Raw genomic sequence first — 22297 nt, forward strand, 5'->3', positions numbered from 1 at the left:
CTGGCCGGGCCCCCGCGCGGCGGGGCGGGCGCTGGGCGGAGCCGGGCGGGCTGGCCGGGCCCTGCCCGCGGCGCTCGCTGCCCTGTGGCGCGGGGGACGCTCCCCGCTGGCGGCTCGGCTCAGCCCGGCTCGGCGGCGCCATGAGCGGGGCGGCGGCCGGGAAGAGCGAGAAGCGGGACGAGGCTCAGGCGTTGGCCCGCAACTGCGCGGGGAGACCCGACTTCCAGCCCTGCGCCGGGCGCTCGCTCTGCGCCACCCACAGCCACGGCCGCTGCTTCCGCCTGCACTGGTGCTGCCACCTGGGCTGGTGCCACTGTGAGTGCGGGCGGCCGGGGTCGGAGCTGGGGTGGGGGGCAGTTGGCCGGCGTGGGGCGCGGGTCGGGGTCGGAGCTGGGAGGAAGGACTAAGGCCGCGCCCCCCTGCTTGAAGCAGTTACTGTCAGATGCAGGGTTTACAGTTTGGTTCAATGGCTCTCAGCATCCCTTGCTGTACAAATTGTTCCAGCGCCATTGGCGGGGGTGGGAGCGTGGCTGGCGTGGGGCGTGTGGGGGGGTTGGGATGGAGGGGGCTGTCACGGGGGTCTCTCACGGGGTGGTGGTGGGCAGGAAGGGGGCTGTCACGGGGGGTTGGTTAGGGAGGGGGCTGTCACGGGGGTCTCTCACGGGCGGGTGGTTGCCAGAGAGGGGGCTGTCACGGGGTGGTTGGCCATGGAGGAAGCCAGAGTGGTGCTGGCTTGGGGGAAGGGGGTTGTCTGGATTGGAGCAGGGCTGTCATGAGAAGGTTGGCCAGGGAGGGGGCCATGGCTAGAGCGGGGGTGGCATGGGGCAGGGGAGATTGTTGACTGGGGAAGGGGGCTGGGACTGGAGTAGGGCAGGGGTGGGGTTGGGCTGGACTCAGAGTGGGGCCTGGGTGGGGTTTGGCTGGGGGAGGGATCAGGGCTGGTGCAGGGTGGGAGTTGGTCAGTGCAGGGTCAGAGAAGGGCACAGGGTGGGGCACTGCGCTTGGGCTGGGGACACATTCAGTGGCCTTGACCCTGGTGCTGATCCAGGCAGGGGAGGTTGTGGAGGTAGGTATTGGCTGTGCCCCACTCCAGGATGGGCTTTGTGCCCTTCCCTGGTCTGGCTGAGCCCGCTCGGACCTGGTGGTGGCCATGAGTGAAAAGGCGGTTGCTGGTCTTTGGTCCTTGTCCTCTCCTCACCATGGCGCTGTGCGAGTGATGGCACAGGGTGGTGCCTGTGTGTTCCGGACAAGGACTTTGGCCCAGACCCTGAAGACCCCGATCAGAGAATCGAGCCTAGATTTTAAAACTGAGCCTGGTGCAGACTGGGACTGAGCTGTGCGAGTTAGTCAGTGTTGTGTGTGCAGAGTGGGGAAATCAGGGTAGCCACCCCTCTGCTGAAAGCTTGGGGAGCAAGCAGCATACCCCTACAGCTGTCCCTCTTCTTTGTATCATGCTCTCCGCCTGCTTCAATCTGCTTCAACAACTGCCTTTGTCAATTCACTGTTTGAATTCAGCAGTTGAAACTGGAAATAAGATTTTTTAAGGGTGAGTGTAATTAACCAGTAGAACAGATTTCTTAGAGGCATGTAAATTCTCCATCATTTTGAGTCCTTAAATCAAGGCTGGGTGTCTTTCTAAAAGACATGCTGTAGTTCAAAAGTGGGTTGTTGGTCTAGATGCAGGAATTCTGGGGTAAAATTCTATGGCTAGTGAGGGTTGGACTTCTGGTCTTAAAATTCATTAAATGTACAAATACTTATACAGTGCAAGAATCGATCAGTGAGGCTTAGAGTTTATGTACATCACTATTGAGTCTTTGTGATATTTAAGGATCTCCACCTTAACTTGATATAAAATGGGAATTAAGACCAAATAAATTATTTCCATAGTTAGGTGTCCAAAAAATGAACACCTTGGTTTGAACTTATTCATGCATTCTTTAATTGTAAAGTATTCATAATTTTATTTTATAAATGTAAAGTTTTTGGTATTCCAAGGATAAATTTTGGGGGAATTGCATTTTGAGGTATGGTAATGGGTAGACATTCTGTCAGTAACACCGACTATATAGAAGAAAGTGGATAACATTTGTGTCATATTACTTTTTTGCACTTTCTCTCACATTTTGACTGGTATAGTTAGTGAGTTTTTCAGTATAATTTGTATCTATCTGAGGCTGGTCAAAAAGTAAATTTCATCAGTATGCTATGACCATTTGTTTATTTTTTTTTAACTTAAGGCAAAGTTACAACAAAATGTTAACATTACTTATGAAGGCTCAGGTTAATGTTCCAAGAACCTGGCTAAAGATTTTGGCTTGCTGACTGGGGAGCCCTCCTCCTCTGAGTACGATAGAAAGGGAGACCAAATTTGTCAAAACCTATACTCTCCTTGGTGCATCTCTTGTGTACGTAAGTGGTGTGAAAACTTTTCTATTACAAGGACAGTCCATATTTTATTGTACCACAGTACGCTAGGAAGAGGGAGTGGGTCACACATGTCCTATAATGTGCAATAGAGTTTAGCAGCTGCTAATAATAATAATTAATAAAATGTTCTCTTTAAAATGCAGATTTTTTTTATTGGTGCATTAAGCAAGCAGGTAGGGGATCTCTAGCATAGGTGCCAACTTTTCCCAGCGCCAGTGGGTGCTCAACCCCCAGCCCCGACTCCACCTCTGCCCTGCCCCCTCCCGCCCCTGCCCCACCCCCATTCCAACCCTTTCCCCAAAGTCCCCACCCCAGCTCTGCCCCCTCCATGCCCCTATTGGACTTCTTCCCCAAATCCCCACCCTGGCCCTGCCTCTTCCCCGAGAGCGCCGCGTTCCCTCTCCTCCCCCCTCCCTCCCAGTGCTTGCTGCCGCGAAACAGCTGTTTCGCGGGGGCAAGTGCTGGGAGCTAGGGGGAGAAGCAGAGCTGTGGGGTGCTCAGGAGAGGAGGTGGAGGTGAGCTGGGGCGGGTGGGGAGCTGCCGGTGGGCGCAGAGCACCCACCAATTTTTCCCTGTGGGTGCTCCAGCCCCGGAGCACCCACAGAGTCGGCGCCTATGATCTCTAGGAAATTGGCATTTTGTCATAAGGTGAATCTCACTAATAACTTCCTCCCCAAAGCATTTAATTCCTGGAAATAACCATCACATATGCAAGCACATTTCCCCACAACCCCTCCAGTCAAGCACGTCTCTAGTAGCAAAAATATGATGGATCTTAACTGGAGTCATCATCAGAGCCACACAAAGATTTTGGGAACCTGGGACAAAATGTGAAACTGAGGGCCCCTCACCCTTCCAAAAAAAAAAAATTATCATGGAAATGAAAGAGTTTAAGAGGGGAAGAGAATGAGGGGCACAGAGTGGGCCCAGGCCTGTGGGGTCGCTTCCCTCCGTGCTGGGATGGGGGGCCACGGAGGGTCGGGGGGGGGGGGCAGGGGGGACCCAGGCCTGTGGGGATGCTGCCCACCCTGCTGGGATGGTGGGTCTCTGCCTTGTGTGTCGCCAGGGGCTGCTCTTGGTCCTGTCTCTCCTTGAGCTCCAGCCCCACTGCTGGTGGGAGCAGTATCCCTGACTCTACTTCTACATCCAGGCTCTTGGCCTGGCAGATTGCCTCAGGATCTGGTGCGATGAAGCCAGTGGTTGCAATGGTGGGCCAAACGTGAGTGGCGCTGCAATCTGTGACCCTGTGCGCCTGGTCACAATGCCTCTGGCTCAAATTTAGCCTACTGATCCCTTTGTCATTTTGGGGGGCAGGAGTAAACTGCCTCTTTTGCCCCACTCCAGGTGGTCCTGGTTTCCATTTGTTTATCTTGAGCCAGAAAAGTTGCTTTCCCAGTTCTGTTTTTTGATACTCTCAACCAGCCTTGCAAATAGATTGTTTTCCATCTACAGAAAATACATGTTCATGTCCCAGCTTATGCTATTAAAGGAAGCTTTTGTGCTTTACAGGAAGATTCACCATAGTTGTTTTCCTTTATCTTACAACTTCTTTATTTTTTTCTTTGTATTTTTGTGCAAATGCATTTTTAAAGATCCTCCTTCCTCCTAAAATACTAATGGGATCAGTCTATTGATCATAGTAAAACTGTTTCTCTTTTTGAGACTCTGTCCTATCAGAAAAGCATTGCTGGGTTTCAGGCTGTAAGCCTGAAAAATTGTTTTTTCTTACAGTGGTTGTGCCCATGAGGGTTGATAAATTGCAGCACAAAACACTTAGCATTTTATCTCTAGCACTGTTCAAGCTGCAGGTTTTGTGTAACGGGAGGAGCAAAAAGTGACAATCCTGAAAAGTATATGTGGTGGCTCAAGAAAGTGGAAGTCTTTCTATAAACAAAATTTAAATTTAAAACTTGGTTTTGGAAATCCAGATGTATCACTTTTGACAAACAATACTTTTTTTTCCCTGACTGTATAGTTGTTATACATGTTCAATTATTGTTATACAGTTCCTCTCTCTTGGTGTTTTCCATTTCTTTCTTCTGGTCTCAAGTGGGCCTATTTAATTTTATATTGTATCAATGGTATTGACATTGGGTGGGGGAGTGAGCCAAGGTTTTGAGTTTTTTCAATCTCCCTTCTGACCTGCTCTTGATTTTGGAAACAGTATCATCCTTCATATTAAGTATAACCAAACATGGTTCTGGAAGGAGTCTCTGTATAGGTTCCCTTGACTATAGCCCCAAGGAATTATTTTTTGACTAATTTGTGCAGATTTGTTTGCATTCACAATATTCCTATTACAGATCTCGGCTAGTGGAATTGACCTTTTGCTAAATGTGACAAGTGTTCTTCAGTAGAGCTGGCCGAATTTTTTTTGGTGAATAGTAAATTTGCTGAAAAATGCAGTTTCAGGGTGACCAAAGCTTATTTGCAGATTTGGCAGAGTTTCAGCCAAAGAAAAAATGAGGATTCTTTTTTTTTCAAAAACGTCAAAAGAAGATTGTACATCTTCAAAACAAACCATTTCAACATTTTGTTTTGAAAACATTGATTCAAATCAACCTGAAGAAATTTTTTTTGGTTTTCATTTTGGCAAGAAAAACAGAAGAAAATGAGTTTGGGTTCCAAACAAACCAAGTCTTGGGTTTTTTGCGGGGGAGGTGGGGGTGGTTGGCCATCAAACCAAAACATTAATTATTTGTGCAGCTGTGTATATCATCCTCTTCTAGTCTACCTTCTCGTTCATGATTTTTTGTCTTTTCCAATCTAGTTCATATTTTCACTTGCTTTGAATGAATGCTTCACCTTTTCCTGTCTATAATTCTACTTATTAGCTTTCTTTTTTTCCTCTGGAGTAGGAATGCTTTTTATATTTAGTGGTATTTTAACACTGCTATGTGAAAATAGAGTTTTGAGCACTTTTGGGTTGGGAATATAAGAACAGCCATATTGGGTCAGACCAAAGGTCCATCTAGCCCAGTATCCTGTCTTCTGACAGTGGCCAATGCCAGGTGCCCCAGAGGGAATGAACAGAAGAGGTAATCATCAAGTGATCCATTCCCTGTTCTTGTGAAGAGACTTAGATGTAGCCAGTCATGTCACAGCTTGGCAATAACATGGTTCTTTCTTTACAAAGTGTTATTGCCTGGCTTTGCTCTGCAGGAGTGAATCCCATTTTAAACTCTCTCTGATCCAGGGCCTGTTTTGGAGGCGAGGGAGGCCAAACTCTCCCACTACCTAAGAAGTTTTTGTTTATTTCAGGATGTCTTATTTCAGTTGGCCAAGCTATTGGCTGAAGCATAGTAATATGTAATCATCCAATTACAGAGTGTATCACAATGTGTACGCACATGGGGGGCAAATTGAAGTTGCACAGGCAACCTTAATTCTGGTATTTCCTCACTTTGAGTGCTTGACTTTGCAACCTTAACATAGTAATTTTTGTCTGTAAATTCCTAACTTTTTACAAATGCAAACTGAAAAGACAAATTCCGTCATGTGGAACCATATTGGTTCCTATATGGGTCATCGGCAGGGTTGCGACCTTTAGAGGTATAGCACAGATCTCTACCACTTTAATTAATGGGTTAACTGATAGCAGTAGTAAGCTGTTATCCTCTAGGTGGCCCACCCACTAGAGGATGAAGGCACATTTTTGTCACAGGGTTACACAGCTGTATGCTGACAGCAGAGAAATAGTGAGACTTGGGGATAGTGGGTTAAATTCTAGATTCTGGAAGAAAGTGTGCTCTAGTGGTTGTAGCCTTTTTGCCTCTGCCCCGCTCTCCTGCAACACTGCCCCTCTCCCCTGGGTCCTGATCCTGCCCTGTCTTCCTTGCTCCTATCCACACCTTCCCCCAAACCCATCTCCATCCCTTAGCGTGCCTGGGTACCAGCAGAGTGGGCACTGAAAGAGAGATGTTCTCCCTGCTCTGTTTCTGTCCGGTGCCACAGTGGTCCCTGGCAGCCAGGAGGAGCAGTTGCAGGAAATGTCCTTCTCAGCCCTTGCAGCTCTGGAATGGTGCATGCACAGTCACTCTGTGGAGATCATATGTGTTCAGTCCAATCAGCACACAGGAGCTATGTGGGGATGGAACATGCTCAGTGCAGATGGAATCTTCTGAGAATTTAGCTGTCAGCCTTTAACAAACCTCTACTGAGCGTGTGCAAACTGTTTTTGGTTGTGGTTTTTTTGAGAGGTTTATAATTGGCAAAATTCAGATGGATTTTCACACGGATGGCAAAAGGCACAGCTTCAAAGCATGGAAGTGCTAGAATTTCTCCATGAAACAGTTGTAAGAGTTCTTTAATATGGGGAAAACATTGCCCTCTTACATTGTTCTCAGAAACAGATGAACCATTTTTGCTGAAATGTTAAATAAATAAACCGGAGGCAACCTGGTATGGTAAAGTTTGGCAAAGTTATAAACAACTGAAAGCAGGGGTATATAATGGCAAGTGTTAGATAACTGTAACTTGAGTTGCCTGTGAAAAAGACTTCTTCAAGAACTCATTGCCAAAGGTGTTTCAGCTGCAAGGGAGAGATTTCCCACTGTTCCCCCTTTAGTTGTGCTGGATAAAGATCTTTAGCGTAATCAAACATTTTTGTACATAATTTGTGTCATAATTTATAATCTCATATTTTATAGCAATAATCAAACATTTTTGCTGCTCTTCTTTTAAATACTAAGGAGACTTTGAAATTTATTTCCCCCTTTAAGCAATCCCAATTACACACACAGTTTCTGGTGTTTAATTTCTTGAAAACTGGGTCCAATTTGACTTTCCCCCTCATCTTTCTCATGCCATTTTCAGTGCTAAGAATTTGTCTTTGTATACTGCTTTAGCAGCACAAAGGGACTTGAGCTATAAAAAGAGTGAAGGGGGACACAAAAATAAGGCTTATAATGGAAAGCTGCCTAAGGCTTTAAATATAGGGATCACTTCTGTGACAAGATACAGTTGGTAATAATCCTTCATTAGCAAGCTACACATTATGACTTAAAAGATCCCTTCCAAATCTGATTTCTGTGACTGTTAAACTTGCCAGGTGAGCAGAAGTTGTTCCTGCATAGTGAATGTATGTAGGAAATATAGATTTCCCTAAAATTGAGTATCTTTTCCCGGTCTATATGTTTAAAGACTGATTGTCACCTCTTCTCGTCTGATAAACTAAGTAGACTCATAGGTTTAAGGCTAGACAAGGCCAATATGATCATGTAGTCTGACCACCTGCATAACATGGACTGTAGAATTTCACCCAATGAATTCTTGCATCAAGCTAATAATGTGTAGTTGAACTAGAGCATCTCTTTTAGACCCCAAATGATGGGCGAATCCACCACATCCTTAGATGAATTGTTTCAATAGCTAATTACCCTCCCTGTTAAAATTGTACATTTTATTTCTGACATGCACAGGGTGGGTGAGATAATATCTTTTATGGGACCAACTTCTGTTGGTGAAAGAGAGACACTTAGGGTACATCTTCACTACCCGCCATTTCAGCGGGTAGCAATTGATTTATCCGGGATCGATATATTGCGTCTCGTTAAGACGCGATATATCGATCCCCGAACGTGCTCACCGTCGACTGCGGAACTCCACCAGAGCGAGCAGCGGTAGCGCAGTTGACGGGGGAGCCGCGGCCGTCGATCCCGCGCCGTGTGGACCCCAGGTAATTCGATCAAAGATACTTCGACTTCAGCTACGCTATTTGCGTAGCTGAAGTTGCATATCTTGGATCGATTCTCCCCCCGCCCCCCAGTGTAGACCAGCCCTTACACAGAGCTCTTCTGGACATTTTATTTTATTTCTAGTCTGAATTTGTCTAGACTCAGTTTAAAGCCATTGAATTTGTTTGGGTCTTTGTCTGCCAGATTAAAGAGTCCTCTACTATCAGAAATCTTCCTATGTAGATACTTATTCACCATGATCATGTACTTTGTGCAAAGAAGAATTCACATGATAAACTGGATTAATTTTCAAATCCAATTTAAGATGGTGTATCTGGAAGTAATGGTGCAGAAACACTTAGATGCTAGGGTGGTGAATGCTATATAAAGCCTGTAAGAGATAGAAAAGAGGAGTTTTACCAGTTAATATCATAGAAATGTTCGTAAAGACAACTTGATGCCTAGAGTAGCATAAAGGTTGCTTCTCTCCCCATATTAATGGCCTTTCATCTCATTTTGAATAGTTATAGTATTGTAACTTAATTTTACCAAAGAGAATAAAAATGAAATAGAATGACATCCTATTTCTATTCTCATATACAACTCTAAGGGCTACTACTAGATGTCTACTGTTTCTACTGTACTAATTTTGATATTGGTATACCATTTTAGATCTAGAACACATCTGTTAGTTGCTTTGAAAGTTTAGTCTCAAAATCACAAAATATTAAATCTGTATAGCTGCAAGATGACCCAAATATGCAGAATTTATCAGACTGCGGAGAAACATTGCTAGGTTTCAAAGAACCTTCTGCATTGAATTTTGATATCTTAACTTTGAATTTGGGTAACCTTTAGAAAATTGTAAATATGTTTACAAAAATTTTAATATTGCTTTGTAGGAATAGGCAAAAAGCAGGCTTTAAATTCAAGTTACCCACTGCAAAGTCAGATGCCTATTGCAGGGTTAATTCTTCTGTCAGCTACAGTATTGAACAGAAATTGTTACTCGCTTTTCTCCAAAGTTCCTAAGAAAGGGAGACTTATACACCAAAAAAATTCCCACCAGATGTAAACTATTAGTTACTTTACATGAAGGTGAAACTGCATCACCTGCTCTCTCCTGCCTTTGAGGAGCTCAGGCTCACAGAGAGTGTCCCTTTGCCCTAAAGTCAGTGGCCTGATGGTCTTTAAGAGCCCTGGAAAAATTATTCATCTCATATATAACTGTGATCAAAGGGCTAAGTGACTGTTTTTGTGGGTCCAGATCAAGACTTGCCATAGGTTTCTTGTTGGACAATATATGGAGCTGTGGATATTTCAGGTGGGAATTTGCACTGCCAAAGGAAAAATACAGTAAGATTGTTTCCCCTTAGCGGATGTCAGTTTTCCATATCCTGGAACAAACTTTAATTCTCCAGGGAGTTTTAGGAGTATTAATTGAAGAAGATACTCACTCTTGAGTCCATGCTCCTAATCAGAGCTCAAAGTTCTAATCCTTGATTCCAGCAAGTGACATTGTGCCACCACTCTGGTAGTGGAATGAGTGATAGGTGGCGTTGGGCATTGTTGTACTTGCGGTACAGATGGGGTGCAAGACTCTCCCTTCTGGAACAAACAGATTTGGTACTTTCGAGCTATTCGAGGGTTCCCCCATCAGGCTCACTTGAGGAGTATAAACCCAAGAGTGTGTGATTTCAGTGCAACCTGAACTAAATTCCCTCTAAGCTGCATGGCCACGCAGCAAGCTATCAAGGGCTGTGCAGATGGGGAGAGGCGCCTCTCCCCCGGTCCCAGCCCCAGAGTTGCTGCGGCCTGGGAGAGGCACCTCTCCCCCGGCCCCGGCCCTGGAGCTGCTGTGGCCTGGGAGAGGCGCCTCTCCCCTAGCCCCGGCCCTGGAGCTGCTGCGGCCCGGGAGAGACGCCTCTCCTCTGGCCCCGGAGCTGCCTGCACCCCAAACCCCTCATCCCTGGCCCCACCCCAGAGCCCGCACCCCCAGCCAGAGCCCTCACCCCTCTGCACCCGAAACCTCTGCCCCAGCCCTGAGACCCCTCCCACACTCTGAACCCTTCGGCCCCACCACTGCCACACATCACCTCCATATTGGTGCACATAACATTCATTCTGCACATGGATGTAAAAAATTAGAGGGAACATTGATCCTGAAGCATCCTGAGTCTTGTCGGATCAGCTGGATGTTTTGAGGCTGTTAAACTGCACCTCTAGGATGTATCATAATGGCAGGCCTGTGCCAGAGTGATCTGCACTGACAGGCTCACATGGGAGTTTTGAGGCTAGCACTCTGAAGGCTTTTGCCCTCAAGGCTTTCAAAGCTGGCACTGTGTTAGACTTACTGGACGCACTGTGGACAGCTTTCAGGAGCTCCCCGCAGAACCTGAACACCAATGGCAGTAGCTGATCCCAGAACTCATTGTTCGCCCCAAGCCACCACCAAACAGAGTTGGGTTTGTCCATGAGGGATTATTTCTTAAAACATTTATATTTCATTTCCTGCTAATTTACATATGCTGACTTGCAGGCCTTTGTATCAGTACAATCTTATGATTTAGCAGAAGTATACAAATGACTTGGTAAGACGCACCAGCATTTTGTTTTTTCTTGGAGATAAAAATAAAACAAACTTCAACTGTGTAATTCTGAAGGTGTGGATTTCAGGCTCCATTGTTGTTTCTACTACATATTGTGAGTTTATATAAATTAATCTAGAAAATTGCTGCTAATGTATCTGTTTTCAGGTAGTCTAGAAAATGTCCCCCCTCCCCGTGTTGTAGTATTTATGCATTTTAAATCTTTTTTTTTTATGTTTTTACTGATACTTACTGATAACTAAGTAAATTTGGAATACATACCAGATGTCCCTTCATGAAGTTTTGCCAATATTCCAGTATGTTAGTGTACTCACATATTAAGTACATACCCTTTCTCTCTTCTCCCCCCCCCCCCCCCAAGCCTGTCTGAGTGTGGCAGCTAGGGGTTGTTTATAGTGTATCTGTTCTTTAGTTTAGGCAATTTAAAAGGTGTTATGTATGCATGATTTATATAAGATTCCAGAATTGTCATCTGTCTGTCACTCTGAAATCTAAAATGTCTGATTCAGTGTGAAGCGATGGAAACAGCTACAAGCATGGCTAAGAGCTCTTTTTGTTCAGCATATTCAGGTTCAATCATCACTGGGATTGTCTGTCTGTTACCATCCTGTTTTTAAGTTCTCAGCCATTTTGACTTTATGAATTATATCTGTGTGGTGTACACTGTGCAGCTACAGTATAGCATGTGTTTGTGCCATGTATCTATGCCAATGCCTTGACCATTGAGATATCAGCGGTAACTCAACCAATCACCACCCTTACTCTATAGTTAATTTGCATGCAACAGTTTCATTCGTTGTATGAGGAAGACTACACGGATGGTGGCTTACTTGACCCAACTGCAACAGTTCTTCAAAAACATACATAGCTCCTTACCACAGCACCCTCTGTCATCATCCACACAAATCAACACAAAATCTTCTTCCTAATGTTCTAGCCTCCACAAAGAGGCTGTTGTTTTATCTGATGACTGACTAAACTCCAGTGTAATGTGGAGCAATTAGAGTTCTTGGCGGATTGTTTGGTTAGCTCAATCTTTGTTTGAGAATATAGCTCCTTGGTCCCAGGGTATGTATAGTTTTTCATCTGCTATTCCAATACGCAAGGGGTGTTTGGATTTCAAAGGACCCACCTCCCATTCAGGTACCAAAATATAAGTAGCAAGATTTTCAAAAGAGCTCTGTATCCACTGTGCTGAGCTGAGCTCTTCTGAAAATCTGGCCATAAGTGTCAGAATGGGAGGTTTTGGGTGCTGAGCTCTTGAAAATGTGCCCCCCGGTCTAGACTATAGCTGTTCTTTAAGTCTTCGAAGGAATAAAAACCTTGACCTGATACAGTGATAGATATAAAGCAGACCCCCACCCCCACTAGACTAATTTTTCTTTAAGGCTAAAGTGAAGCCATGATAATTTCTAAAGGCTCAGTATTGAAATTCCACTTTATCATCTTGGCAATGTCACTCCCTTGCCTATTACGACCTAACTCTGCCTAAAAGTCCTCAATGGTTCTAAGAGCTTTAGTTCGGCATTTTCTTTAAATGTTTGTACTTTGGCACTGTCCTCCTTTGTGTGTGCTACCACTCTGATTTATTTGTCAGCATGCTTGATCATAGTTGAATTTGCATACACCAGCCACGCGCACAGACTCTTGTGTAGGCGTCAGTTCTTGTTCAGCAATACAAACAGGCTCAGGTATATAAGGGAGCCTGTTTGCAGGTGGATGCATGTGCAATCAAAACTTTCTAAGAAGGTAGGATTGCTTCAATAATGCATGCTTCCCCACTGTGATGGAAGTAGCTCTGTAGACAGCTGGAAGTACTCCACAATTACAAGTTGAGTACAATTGTTGGGAAATTGGGTCTCTGAGCTTTTTGTCTCTTATAGGCATTGGAAAAGTCCCTGCTGTTACTAGGAATGAAGTTTTAATCAATCTGTTTCAAACTCTGTAGAGTAAATAGAGGCTCTTGGAACTGAGCAATCCATAAAGAAGTAGGTTGATCGCTGCTTTTTTTTTAAAAAAAAACTTGTATAACGAGCTGATGCTGTTTGTAGCCTTTCTTGGCTTTTCTGATACTGGCTGTATAAGAACTCTGATCCTGGTGGTGTTTCTGTGAACCCTTTTCAGATTCACATTTAACAAAAACTTCGAATATCTGTTGCTCTACGATTTAAAGTTTGAGGCATGGTTTTGTTTTGTTTTCCACTGGTTTTGTATTCGTGCCTAAAAACGATATGCTATTTAAATGGACTTGTGTATGTTATTGATACTGTCTTTTATACTGAGCTTGACTTGCCTCATTGAATTCCATTTCAATTGACACTTTTTATGCTAATAGGGTTAACCTAGACTACTTAATTTGAAGGACATTATGTAAAGTCTCTTACTGGAAAGGGTTTGAGAGGTAAAAACAAATATTAAGAAAGGAAAAGTCTAGAGCCACAGAGTTGTAGTTTTAAAATCTTAACAGAATGGGGCTCCAGGTGCCAGTATATCTTTGCTACATGTATACTTAAAGACCTGACATGGGATAGTATGTGTGGTATAAAGACCAGATAGTCTTTGATAGAGTATTTTTGCTTTTCTCATAAACTTTAAGGTCAGAAGGGACCATCATGATCCTCTAGTCCACAGAACCTCACCCATCCATTCCTGTAATAGACTCATAACTTCTGCCTGAGTTGCTGAAGTCCTCAAATCATGATTTAAAGATTTCAAGTTACAGAGAATCTGCCATTTACACCAGTTTAAACCTTCAAGTGACTCATGCCCCCGCTGCAGAGGAAGGTGAAAACCCCACAGGGTCTTTGCCAATCTGACTGGAGGAAAATTCCTTCCTGACCCCAAACATGGTGATCAGTTAGACCCTGAGCATGTGGGCAAGACCTACCAGCCAGACTCCTGGGAAAGAATTCTCTGTAGTAACTCAGAGCCCTCCTCATCTAGAGTCTTATCTCTGGCCGTTAGAGATAGTTGCTGCTAGCAGTCACAGATCAGCTACATGCCATTGTAGGCAGTCTCATCATACCATCCCCTCCATAAACTTATCAAGCTCAGTCTTGAAGCCAGTTAGGTTTTTTTGCCCCCACTGCTCCCCTTGGAAAGCTGTTCCAGAACTTCACTCCTCTGATGGTTAGAAACCTTCATCTAATTCCAAGCCTAAACTTGTTGATGGCCAGTTCATTTCCATTTGTTCTTGTGTCCACATTGGCACTTAATTTAAATAACTTCTTTTTCTCCCTGGTATTTATCCCTCTGATGGATTTATAGAGAGCAATCATATCTCCCCTCAGCCTTCTTTTGGTTAGGCTAAATGGGCCAAGCTCTTTGAGTCTCACCTCATAAGTTAGGTTTTCCATTCCTCTGATCATCTTAGTAACCCTTCACTGCACCTGTTCCAATTTGAATTCATCTTTCTTAAACATGGGAGACCAGAATTGAACACAGTATTCCAGATGAGGTCTCACCAGTGCCTTGTATAACGGCAATAACACTTCCCTGTCTCTACTGGAAATATCTCGCCTGATGTATTCTAGGACTGCATTAGTCTTTTTTCACAGCTGTATCACAATGGTAGCTCATAGTCATCCTATGATCGACTAATACACCGAGGTCTTTCTCCTCCTCTGTTGCTTCCAACTGATACGTCCCCAGTTTATAGCAACAACTTTCGTTGTTAATCCCTGAGTGCATGAACTTGCACTTTGCACTATTAAATTTTATCCCATTTCTATTATTCCAGTTTACAAAGCAATACAGATCTTCTTGTATGATATTCCAGTCCTCCTCCATATTGGCAATACCTCCCAACTTCGTGTCATCTGCAAATTTTATTAGAACACTCCCACTTTTTGTGCCAAAGTCATTAATAAAAATGTTAAATAAGATTGGTCCCTAAGGAACTCCCCTAGTAACCTCCCTCCAGCCTGACAGGTCACCTTTCAGTATGACCTGCTGTAGTCACCCCTTAAATTAGTTCCTTATCCACCTTTCAATCCTCATTTTAATCCCCATCTTCTCCAGTTTAACTAGTAATTTCCCCTGTTATCTTCTAGCTGCTTACAAATTGGTTGTTAAATCATTTGTTCTAGTATCTTTCTAGATATCGAAGTTAGGCTGATCGGTCTATAATTCCCCAGATCCTCTTTGTTCTCCTTTTTAAAGATAGGTACCATGTTTGCCCTTTTCCAGTCTTCTGGGACCTCTCCCTTCCTCCATGAATCTGAAAGATTATAGCTAATGGTTAAGATTGCTTCAGCTTGTTCCTTAAGTATCCTAGGTTGAATTTCATCAGGCCCTGCCAACTTGAATACATTGGACTTATCTAAATATTCTGTTCTTTCCCTGTTTTGGCTTTCATTCCTTCCACCTTCTTGTTAATATTAATTGTGTTGAGTATCTCATCGCCATTAACCTTTTTAGCAAGGACTGAAGCAAAATGGGCATTAAACACCTCGGCCTTCTTGATGTTATTAGCTCTCCTTCCCCACTAAGTAAAGGACTAACACTTTTCTTTGTCTTTCTCTTACTCCTAAAGCAGGGGTAGTCAATTATTTTTTGTCAAGATCCAAATTTCTTGGTCAAGGTATAGCCAAGGTTCAGACTCCAGAGAAAATAACAACACAAAAAACCCGATGATGATGATAAGTAAATAAAAAGATTTTGGGGTCCATTCAAAAGTGTTTGGCAGTCTGGATTTGTCCTGCAGTCCGCCTATTAACTAGCCCTGTCCTAAGGTATTTAAAGAACCTCTTCTTATTACCTTTTCTGTCCCTTGCTAGTTGTAACTCATTTTGTGCCTTAGCCTTTCTGGTTTTGTCCCCACGTGCTTGTGCTATTCTTTTGTTCTCCTTAGCAATTCATCCATGTTTCCACTTACTACAGGATTCCTTTTCAGGTCATTAAAGAGCTCCTGATGGAGCCATATTGGCCTCTGACTGTTCTTTCTATCTTTCCTATGCATTGGGATAGTTTGCAGTGGTGCCGTTAATACTGTCTCTTTAAGAAATTGCCATCTCTCCTTGAACTTCTCTGTTGCTTAGATTTTCTTTTCATGGGATCTAACCTACAAGTTCTCTGAGTTTGCTAAAATCTGCTTTTTTGAAGCCATTTTTCTTCTTCTTCTGCCTTTCTCACTCCTTCCTTTCCTTAAAATCATGAAATCTATCATTTCATGATCACTTTCACCCAAATTGTCTTCCACCTTCAGATTCGCAACCAGTTCCTCTCTGCTGGTCAGAATCAAGTCTAAAATGGCTGCTCCCCCGATTGCTTCCTCCACTTTCTGAAACAAAAAGTTGTCCCCAATCCATTCTAAGAACATGTCCAACAGATATCTGGGTAGTTAAAGTCCCCCCATTACTACCAGGTCTTTTGTCTTGGATATGTCTGTCGCTCTTGTACTTCACATTGCTTAATAACGTCACTACATAATTTTCAAAACTGTTGCTTTAATATTTGAAAAGTACTTTGTCAATATAAAAGACCTTATAAACTAGGTGTGATTATTTTTTTAACCATGCAACCAATAATCTTACTATTTAGTTGTAATATACACTTTTATTATACACCATGCCATAAATAGTCTTGCTATTTTGTTGTTACAGGCACTTTTATTGTTTGTTCATTGGGCATAAAGGACTGTTGGTGCTAGAATAATTTGTGTAACCTGTAAGTTTTTTGAAAATACTAGCACATTATTTTAATGACTGCTACTAACATCTTCAATTATTAACAGTGAAATTTCTAAAAAAAAAAAGAAAAATCTTTTCAACATTTATGCTGTGGGTTACTTTTCCTTAATTGGGCCAATGAACACAAAATGGTCATGTTCAAATTCTGTTTCATTTGCACTAATGCAGTCTTAGTTCACAGCATTTCAGCAGCATGATTAAATAAACTGTGTTCATTTAAATATGGACAGTCAGGATAATATTTATTCAAATGTTGTAAAATTCTTCTGTGAAAGCCATGTCCACCAATCCTTACCTTAGGGCTAGTGCCTTCCTTACAGCACCTTCAGGGGCGTGATGGGCCCAAGGCATGGTCCATAAGGTACAAGTAGCTGTTGTAGTTAACTCCAGTAGTGTGGTATGCTGCTTTTCAGTTGGAAATGTATGTTTCAGCAGTGGTGAAGCCTCAGATTTCTGGACAAGGATATTTGTAGTTTAGAAATGCAAAGAATTCTGTAGTTGCTACAACATGTGCCCCTCTTGCCCCGCATGCGTGCGCGCACACAATCAATGCTTCCCAAATTTTTTACTAAGGTGACCCACCAACTGCATTTTGTCGTGCGTGTGAGAGAGAGAGACCCACAACCCTAATCCTGGCCCGATGCAGAGGGAAAGACAGGTGGGAGGTGGGTTGGAGAGCAAGCATGCCCTGCACTCATCCCCGCGGTGGTAGGTCCTGTCCCACAGGGCTGGGACCAGCTCCAGGCATTGCAGTCAGGCACACGGGGTTGCAATGTCTGAGTGGTGCACCAAGTCACAACAGTTGGAATGGGGAGCCAGGCCCGGAAGACGGGAGCCAGGAGCCATCAATGCAGGTGAGTGTGGGCTCGCTCTCCTAACCACCCCCACCACTCTGGAGGCCTCCCTTCTGCACTGGGCCGGGAGAAGTGTATGTTTGTCTAGGTCAGGGGTCTCAAACACGCGGCCCGCGGAGCTCTTCCCTGCGGCCCGCCAAGCTCCCCGTTTCCCCCCCCACAGTTACTTCCTGTCACTGCCCAAACTCCCCTCACCCCCGCCCCCCCCGAGTTATTTTATGTGGCAGCTAAGCTCCCTGGGCGCTGCTCCCCAATGTTTGGGGCTGGGTCTCTTCCCCGGCCCCGCCGGCTGCCCCCACGCACCTCCCCCGAGTGTCCCCCGGCCTCACTTGCTGCCCCCTCACCGCCCGGAGCCTGCAGCTCATGCTGACTCCGCTCCGCTCTGCCGGCTTCTGACATCACCTGCTGCCGCAGGGTCCTAGTGCCCCCCTCCACTAGGGCCAGGGCAGGCTACCCTTCGCCTGCCCTTCTGCCCTAGTCCTGAGCCTCTCCAATGCCCCGAGCCTCTCCAATGCCCCAAACCCCTCATCCCCAGCCCCACAGCCCTCACCTCTGCACCCCCTCCTATCCCCAAACTCCATCCCAGAGTCTGCACCCCTGCCCCAGCCCGGAGCCTGCACCCAGCACCCAAACTCCATCCCAGAGTCTGCACCCCAGACCCCCTCCCTCATCCAAACTCCCTCCCAGAGCCTTAGGCAGGTGGGGGCAGGTTCTGGGCACCACCAAAATTTCTACAAACCTGCCACCCCTGGAAGAGGCAGAGCAGGGGTGGAATGGTGGTGCAGCCCAGTGCAGTGGGGGGGGGGGCTTTACTGAGTGTATATATTTTATTAAAACCACTTGGAGGAGGAGGTGGAGAAGAAATGGGGCAGGGGCGGGGCCTCATGGAAGGGGTGGAGTGGGGGCGGGGCCAGGGGCAGCGAGGGGGGGGTGTCAGTGATGCAGTCCTCAGGCCAATGCACTAGTCCTCATGTGGCCCTCGTGGTCATTTGAGTTTGAGACCCCTGGTCTAGGTCCAGTGTTTGGTCGCCACGTCCAGGGCTGGATTTACCCATCTAGAACCTTCCCATGACCCACTGGTGAGTCAGGATCCACAGTTTGCGAAACATTGCCATATTCTACAATACCTGGCAGCCTGGTTTTCTGTACATCTCTGGCTAGCGTGGACAGGAAGAGAAGATTGTATAAGTGCACTGGCCTGACAGATGCAGAAGGGGACAGCTGTGGGTTCGCCTCAGTGCTGTGAATTTACTTACTTCCTGAATTGGAGGGATAACTTAGGGGACAGGCAGCATCTCATGCTCTAATGGCAGCCCATACCAATAAGGATGTGAATCTCTAAACCAAGATCTATAATGTGATTTGCCTTGAAAAGAAGATAAAAAGGAGGATAAAAATGACAAAGGTGCAGTAACATATAAACCCCAAGGAAAAAGCGTGAGTTTTTCTGCAAGTGTGTTTGATCCAGACATAAATCTATAGAAGGAATTTATGTCCGAGGACGGGGAGTGAGACTCACAGCAAGTGCAGGAAGAACTGAGGGCAGAGAAGAAACAAAACTAAGGGGTAATATGAAATTACTGAAACAGTGCAAAATACACTGGGTAAAAAAGGAAATAAGGAATAAGAAGGAAAATGGGGGGAAAGCAATCGTAAGAGAGAGTTCAGCATTACAATAGGAATGAAGGATAAGAGTAGTTTTACAAAAAGAATTGGAAAGAAATATATGGAAACAAAATCCAGGATCCATAGTTAGATTTTAAACGTTATTTTAATAAAAAAAAATTAATTTAGTAGAATTTGTGGGAAAGTGTTCCCCTTTTATGGATATCAAAAAAAGGAGTTAAATGGTAGTGCGATACTTTCTCATGGTGTCTGACAGCAAAGCAATGGTTGAAAACGTATGTATGGTGGGCCCAGCTACACTGAGAGGCAGTTTCCTTGTTCCAATGGGTAGACAACTGTTGTTTTGCTTTTGAAAGCTACAATTTCATAACAGGCTGGTTAAGTTGCCAACACAATTTACAAAATGAGTAGTCAGAATCCAAATGTGTTCAGGAGAACAACCCCACGGAGCACTTTAACAGCAAGAGGCAACAACATGTCACAGAGACACTTCTCAAGGAAGCTGCTGATTACCATTTCGCTTACTCATGTCAAGGCTTTTAAGAGCCATAATTTGATCTCTTCCTCTGTCATGTGTCCCACATGGAAACTCAGTTCAGTACTATACGCGTGTAGGCACAACCTCCATTCAGGCCCCAAGGTAAAATTTTTCTTTCCTTTCAAAGGAATAGTTCTAGATGCAATTAATTCAGCTAGCATAGTGTCAGAGCTAGGAATATTGTCAATAGAGCAGGCATACTCTATATTTCCATTAATCCAAAAAAAGTTGTTGTGAAGTAGTTAAGGTTGCTACAGTCACAATGTAACATTGCAGAAGCAAGGAAATGAAAAGTTAAGCCACGTACAATTGCACATCCTCTATCCCTCCACCCACAAGCTGCCTCTCTGGTTTTAGTTATCCCTGACCCGGTACTTACCATTATGCTAGCCTGATATCTCATACATGTACTCTTCTGATACCTCCATAATGGATGAACTAACAATCAATGTACACTTTATTTACAAGGGTAAAATATAGAGGAAGCATATAAAGGAAGGGGAAGATGGATTTGGGGAGGATATATCAGTAACAGCATATACTCGCAAGAAACCATCACCAGGGTTGATTTTTTTGGATTCACAAATTCAGTTTATTCCATACTAGTGGGTTCTCTAACATGGAGGAACCCACATACCTTGATGAAGCATTGCAGGCCTGAAGCTGCTTGAGTGTGGTGAGGTGATGAGGGTGCTGATTTGCCCAGGGGGCAAATCTCTCTGTGGCAGCAACAGGCATTACTTATGTAGGAAAAGTCCCCACGGTGTACGGGGCCCCCTCAGTGTTTCCAAGACCAGTTGCTCTCTCCGAGAGTAGTTTGGCAAACCTTTTTCAGGGCAAAATAGGCAACACACCAGGCAGGGGATCACCCATGCTCCCTTCAGATAGAGCAGTCCTCCTCTCATCTTCCCTCCAATTGGCTTAGTCAGCCTTCCATCCCCCAGGGTTCGCCTAATCACAAGGCTCAACACAATTGGTGAGGTGAGCACATGCTGCTTTCGTCATCTCTCATTTATCCACCAACAAGCTTGCTCCCTTTGTCAGACATTTTAACCCAGATTACACACGCATGAGCAAGAAATGTTTCAGTAGGTCACTGACTGCCCAGAGGTCATGCCGTGCTCAGTTCTTGGGGTACCACAGTCCCATGAGAGCCCCCCAGAAAGAGAGAGAGGTTTCAGAGGAAGAGGCTGCCCAACCGCCCTCCACGACCACCCAGGCATCATCTAAACAGCAGTTTTGATGGGTTGGTCAAGGATTCAAATTCTCCCACTCCTCTGATTTTACAGTTGTGTGTCCTTTAGCCCATGTCCTGCCCTTTAGGGACTGACTTGTCCATTTCTATCAGGCTAGGGAGTGGATCACCATGGACCAATGATTCTTGGATGTCATAACATTGTGCTACACCATCCAGCTTTTGGCACTCCTTCTCTTCCATCCCACTTCCCTGACCCTCTCACAAGCTTCTAATAAGGCAGGATGTGGACTCTCTTCTTCAGCTAGAAGCAATAGAACTGGTCCCTTCCCCTTACAGGGACTGGGGCTTCTACTAAAAATATTTCCTAGTACCAAAGAAGTACGGAGGCTGGAGGCTGATCTTAATTCTAAGACAACTGAACAAGTTTGTGATGCTTCAAAAGTTCAGGATGTTTACTTTAGCAACTATAAGTCCTTCTCTAGAGGAAGTGGATTCATTTTCATCCCTCTGCCTATGAGATGCCGCCTTCCATATAACTATACACCCATTGCACAGGAAGTACCTACAGTTCTCCATAGGCCAAGATCATTTTCAGTACTGAGTGCTTCCCTTCAGCCTATCTCGGCTCCAAATGTGTTTTCAGATCAGATGCGGCACATGGCTCTGCAGTACTGTCTTCAGTTTTGGATCCTGTTCCAAAGCTCCCTTCTCCTACGGCAAGGGTTCTCAAACTGGGGGTTGGGACCCCTCAGGGGGTTGTGAGGTTATTACATGGGGGGTTGCGAGTTGTCAGCCTCCACCCCAAACCCCGCTTTGTCTGCAGCATTTATAATGGTATTAAATAAATATATAAAAAAGTGTTTTTAATTTATAAGGGGTGGTCGCACTCAGAGGCTTGCTATGTGAAAGGGGTCACCAATACAAAAGTTTGAGGGGAGTCAGTTTGAGAACCCCTGTGACCACCCCCCACATGACCCCCACACTCTCCCCATCCCTTCCCAACTTATCTGGGGAGGGCCAGGGGAGGATGTCTCTGACCTGGCTGGAGGTGCTCCGGCGGGCCAGACCGGGCGGCGCAGCCGCAGCATGTTCCAGCGGGCTGGGCCGGGCGGCATGGCTGCAGCGTACCCGGGCGGCGCGGCCACAACCTGCTCTGGGGGGCGGGGCCGAGCGGCACGGCTGCAACCTGTCAGCCCCGGAGCTGCAGCTGCTTTGGAGGCTGGGGGGAGAGCAGCCTGGCCAGAAGCGGAGAGACTCTGGCCCCGCCTCTTCCCTTCTGTCTCTGCTGCCTCTCCTTGCTCCCTCTGTTTGGGGGAGGGGCTGTGTCCCACCTCTCCCTCTCCATACCCGTTCATAAGCCGACCCCCGTCTCTGGTGCTTCCCTTTTTTACTAAAAAAATTTGGCTTATGAATGAGTATATACGGTAATTTAGAAGGAATGTGAGGATGTGACTTCCTGTGTCTTGGCTCATGGCTGCTGCTCTTCTAATATGGATGCGGGGGGGGGGGGGGGGGGAGAGTCTCAGACCTTACAATATGACTGCAGGAAAAGGCCTCTGACCTTACAGCACGTGCACATCTGAAGTGAAACATCCGTAAGGGGACACATCTAAAAGAAGTACAGTTACTTCATAGGGTGAGTAATGTTTCCTTATGACAAACAATGGCTAAAAATGA

The 22297-nt window shown here is 45.2% G+C and overlaps 1 protein-coding gene across 1 annotated transcript in view; it reads left to right on the forward strand.

Moving 5' to 3' along the window:
* The first annotated feature begins 50 nt into the window (after positions 1 to 50).
* Positions 51 to 22297, forward strand: part of CUNH3orf70 (chromosome unknown C3orf70 homolog) — a 37646-nt gene continuing 15399 nt past the window's right edge. Inside the window, exon 1 of the mRNA XM_026649876.2 lies at positions 51 to 315. Coding sequence (XP_026505661.1) covers positions 141 to 315 — 175 coding nt within the window. The 5' untranslated portion in view covers positions 51 to 140. The remainder of the gene's footprint in view (positions 316 to 22297) is intronic.

The sequence above is a fragment of the Terrapene carolina genome, unplaced genomic scaffold, assembly GCF_002925995.2.
Source record: "Terrapene carolina triunguis isolate 2854851 unplaced genomic scaffold, T_m_triunguis-2.0 Scaffold88, whole genome shotgun sequence".
Classification (NCBI taxonomy): Eukaryota; Metazoa; Chordata; order Testudines; family Emydidae; genus Terrapene; species Terrapene triunguis.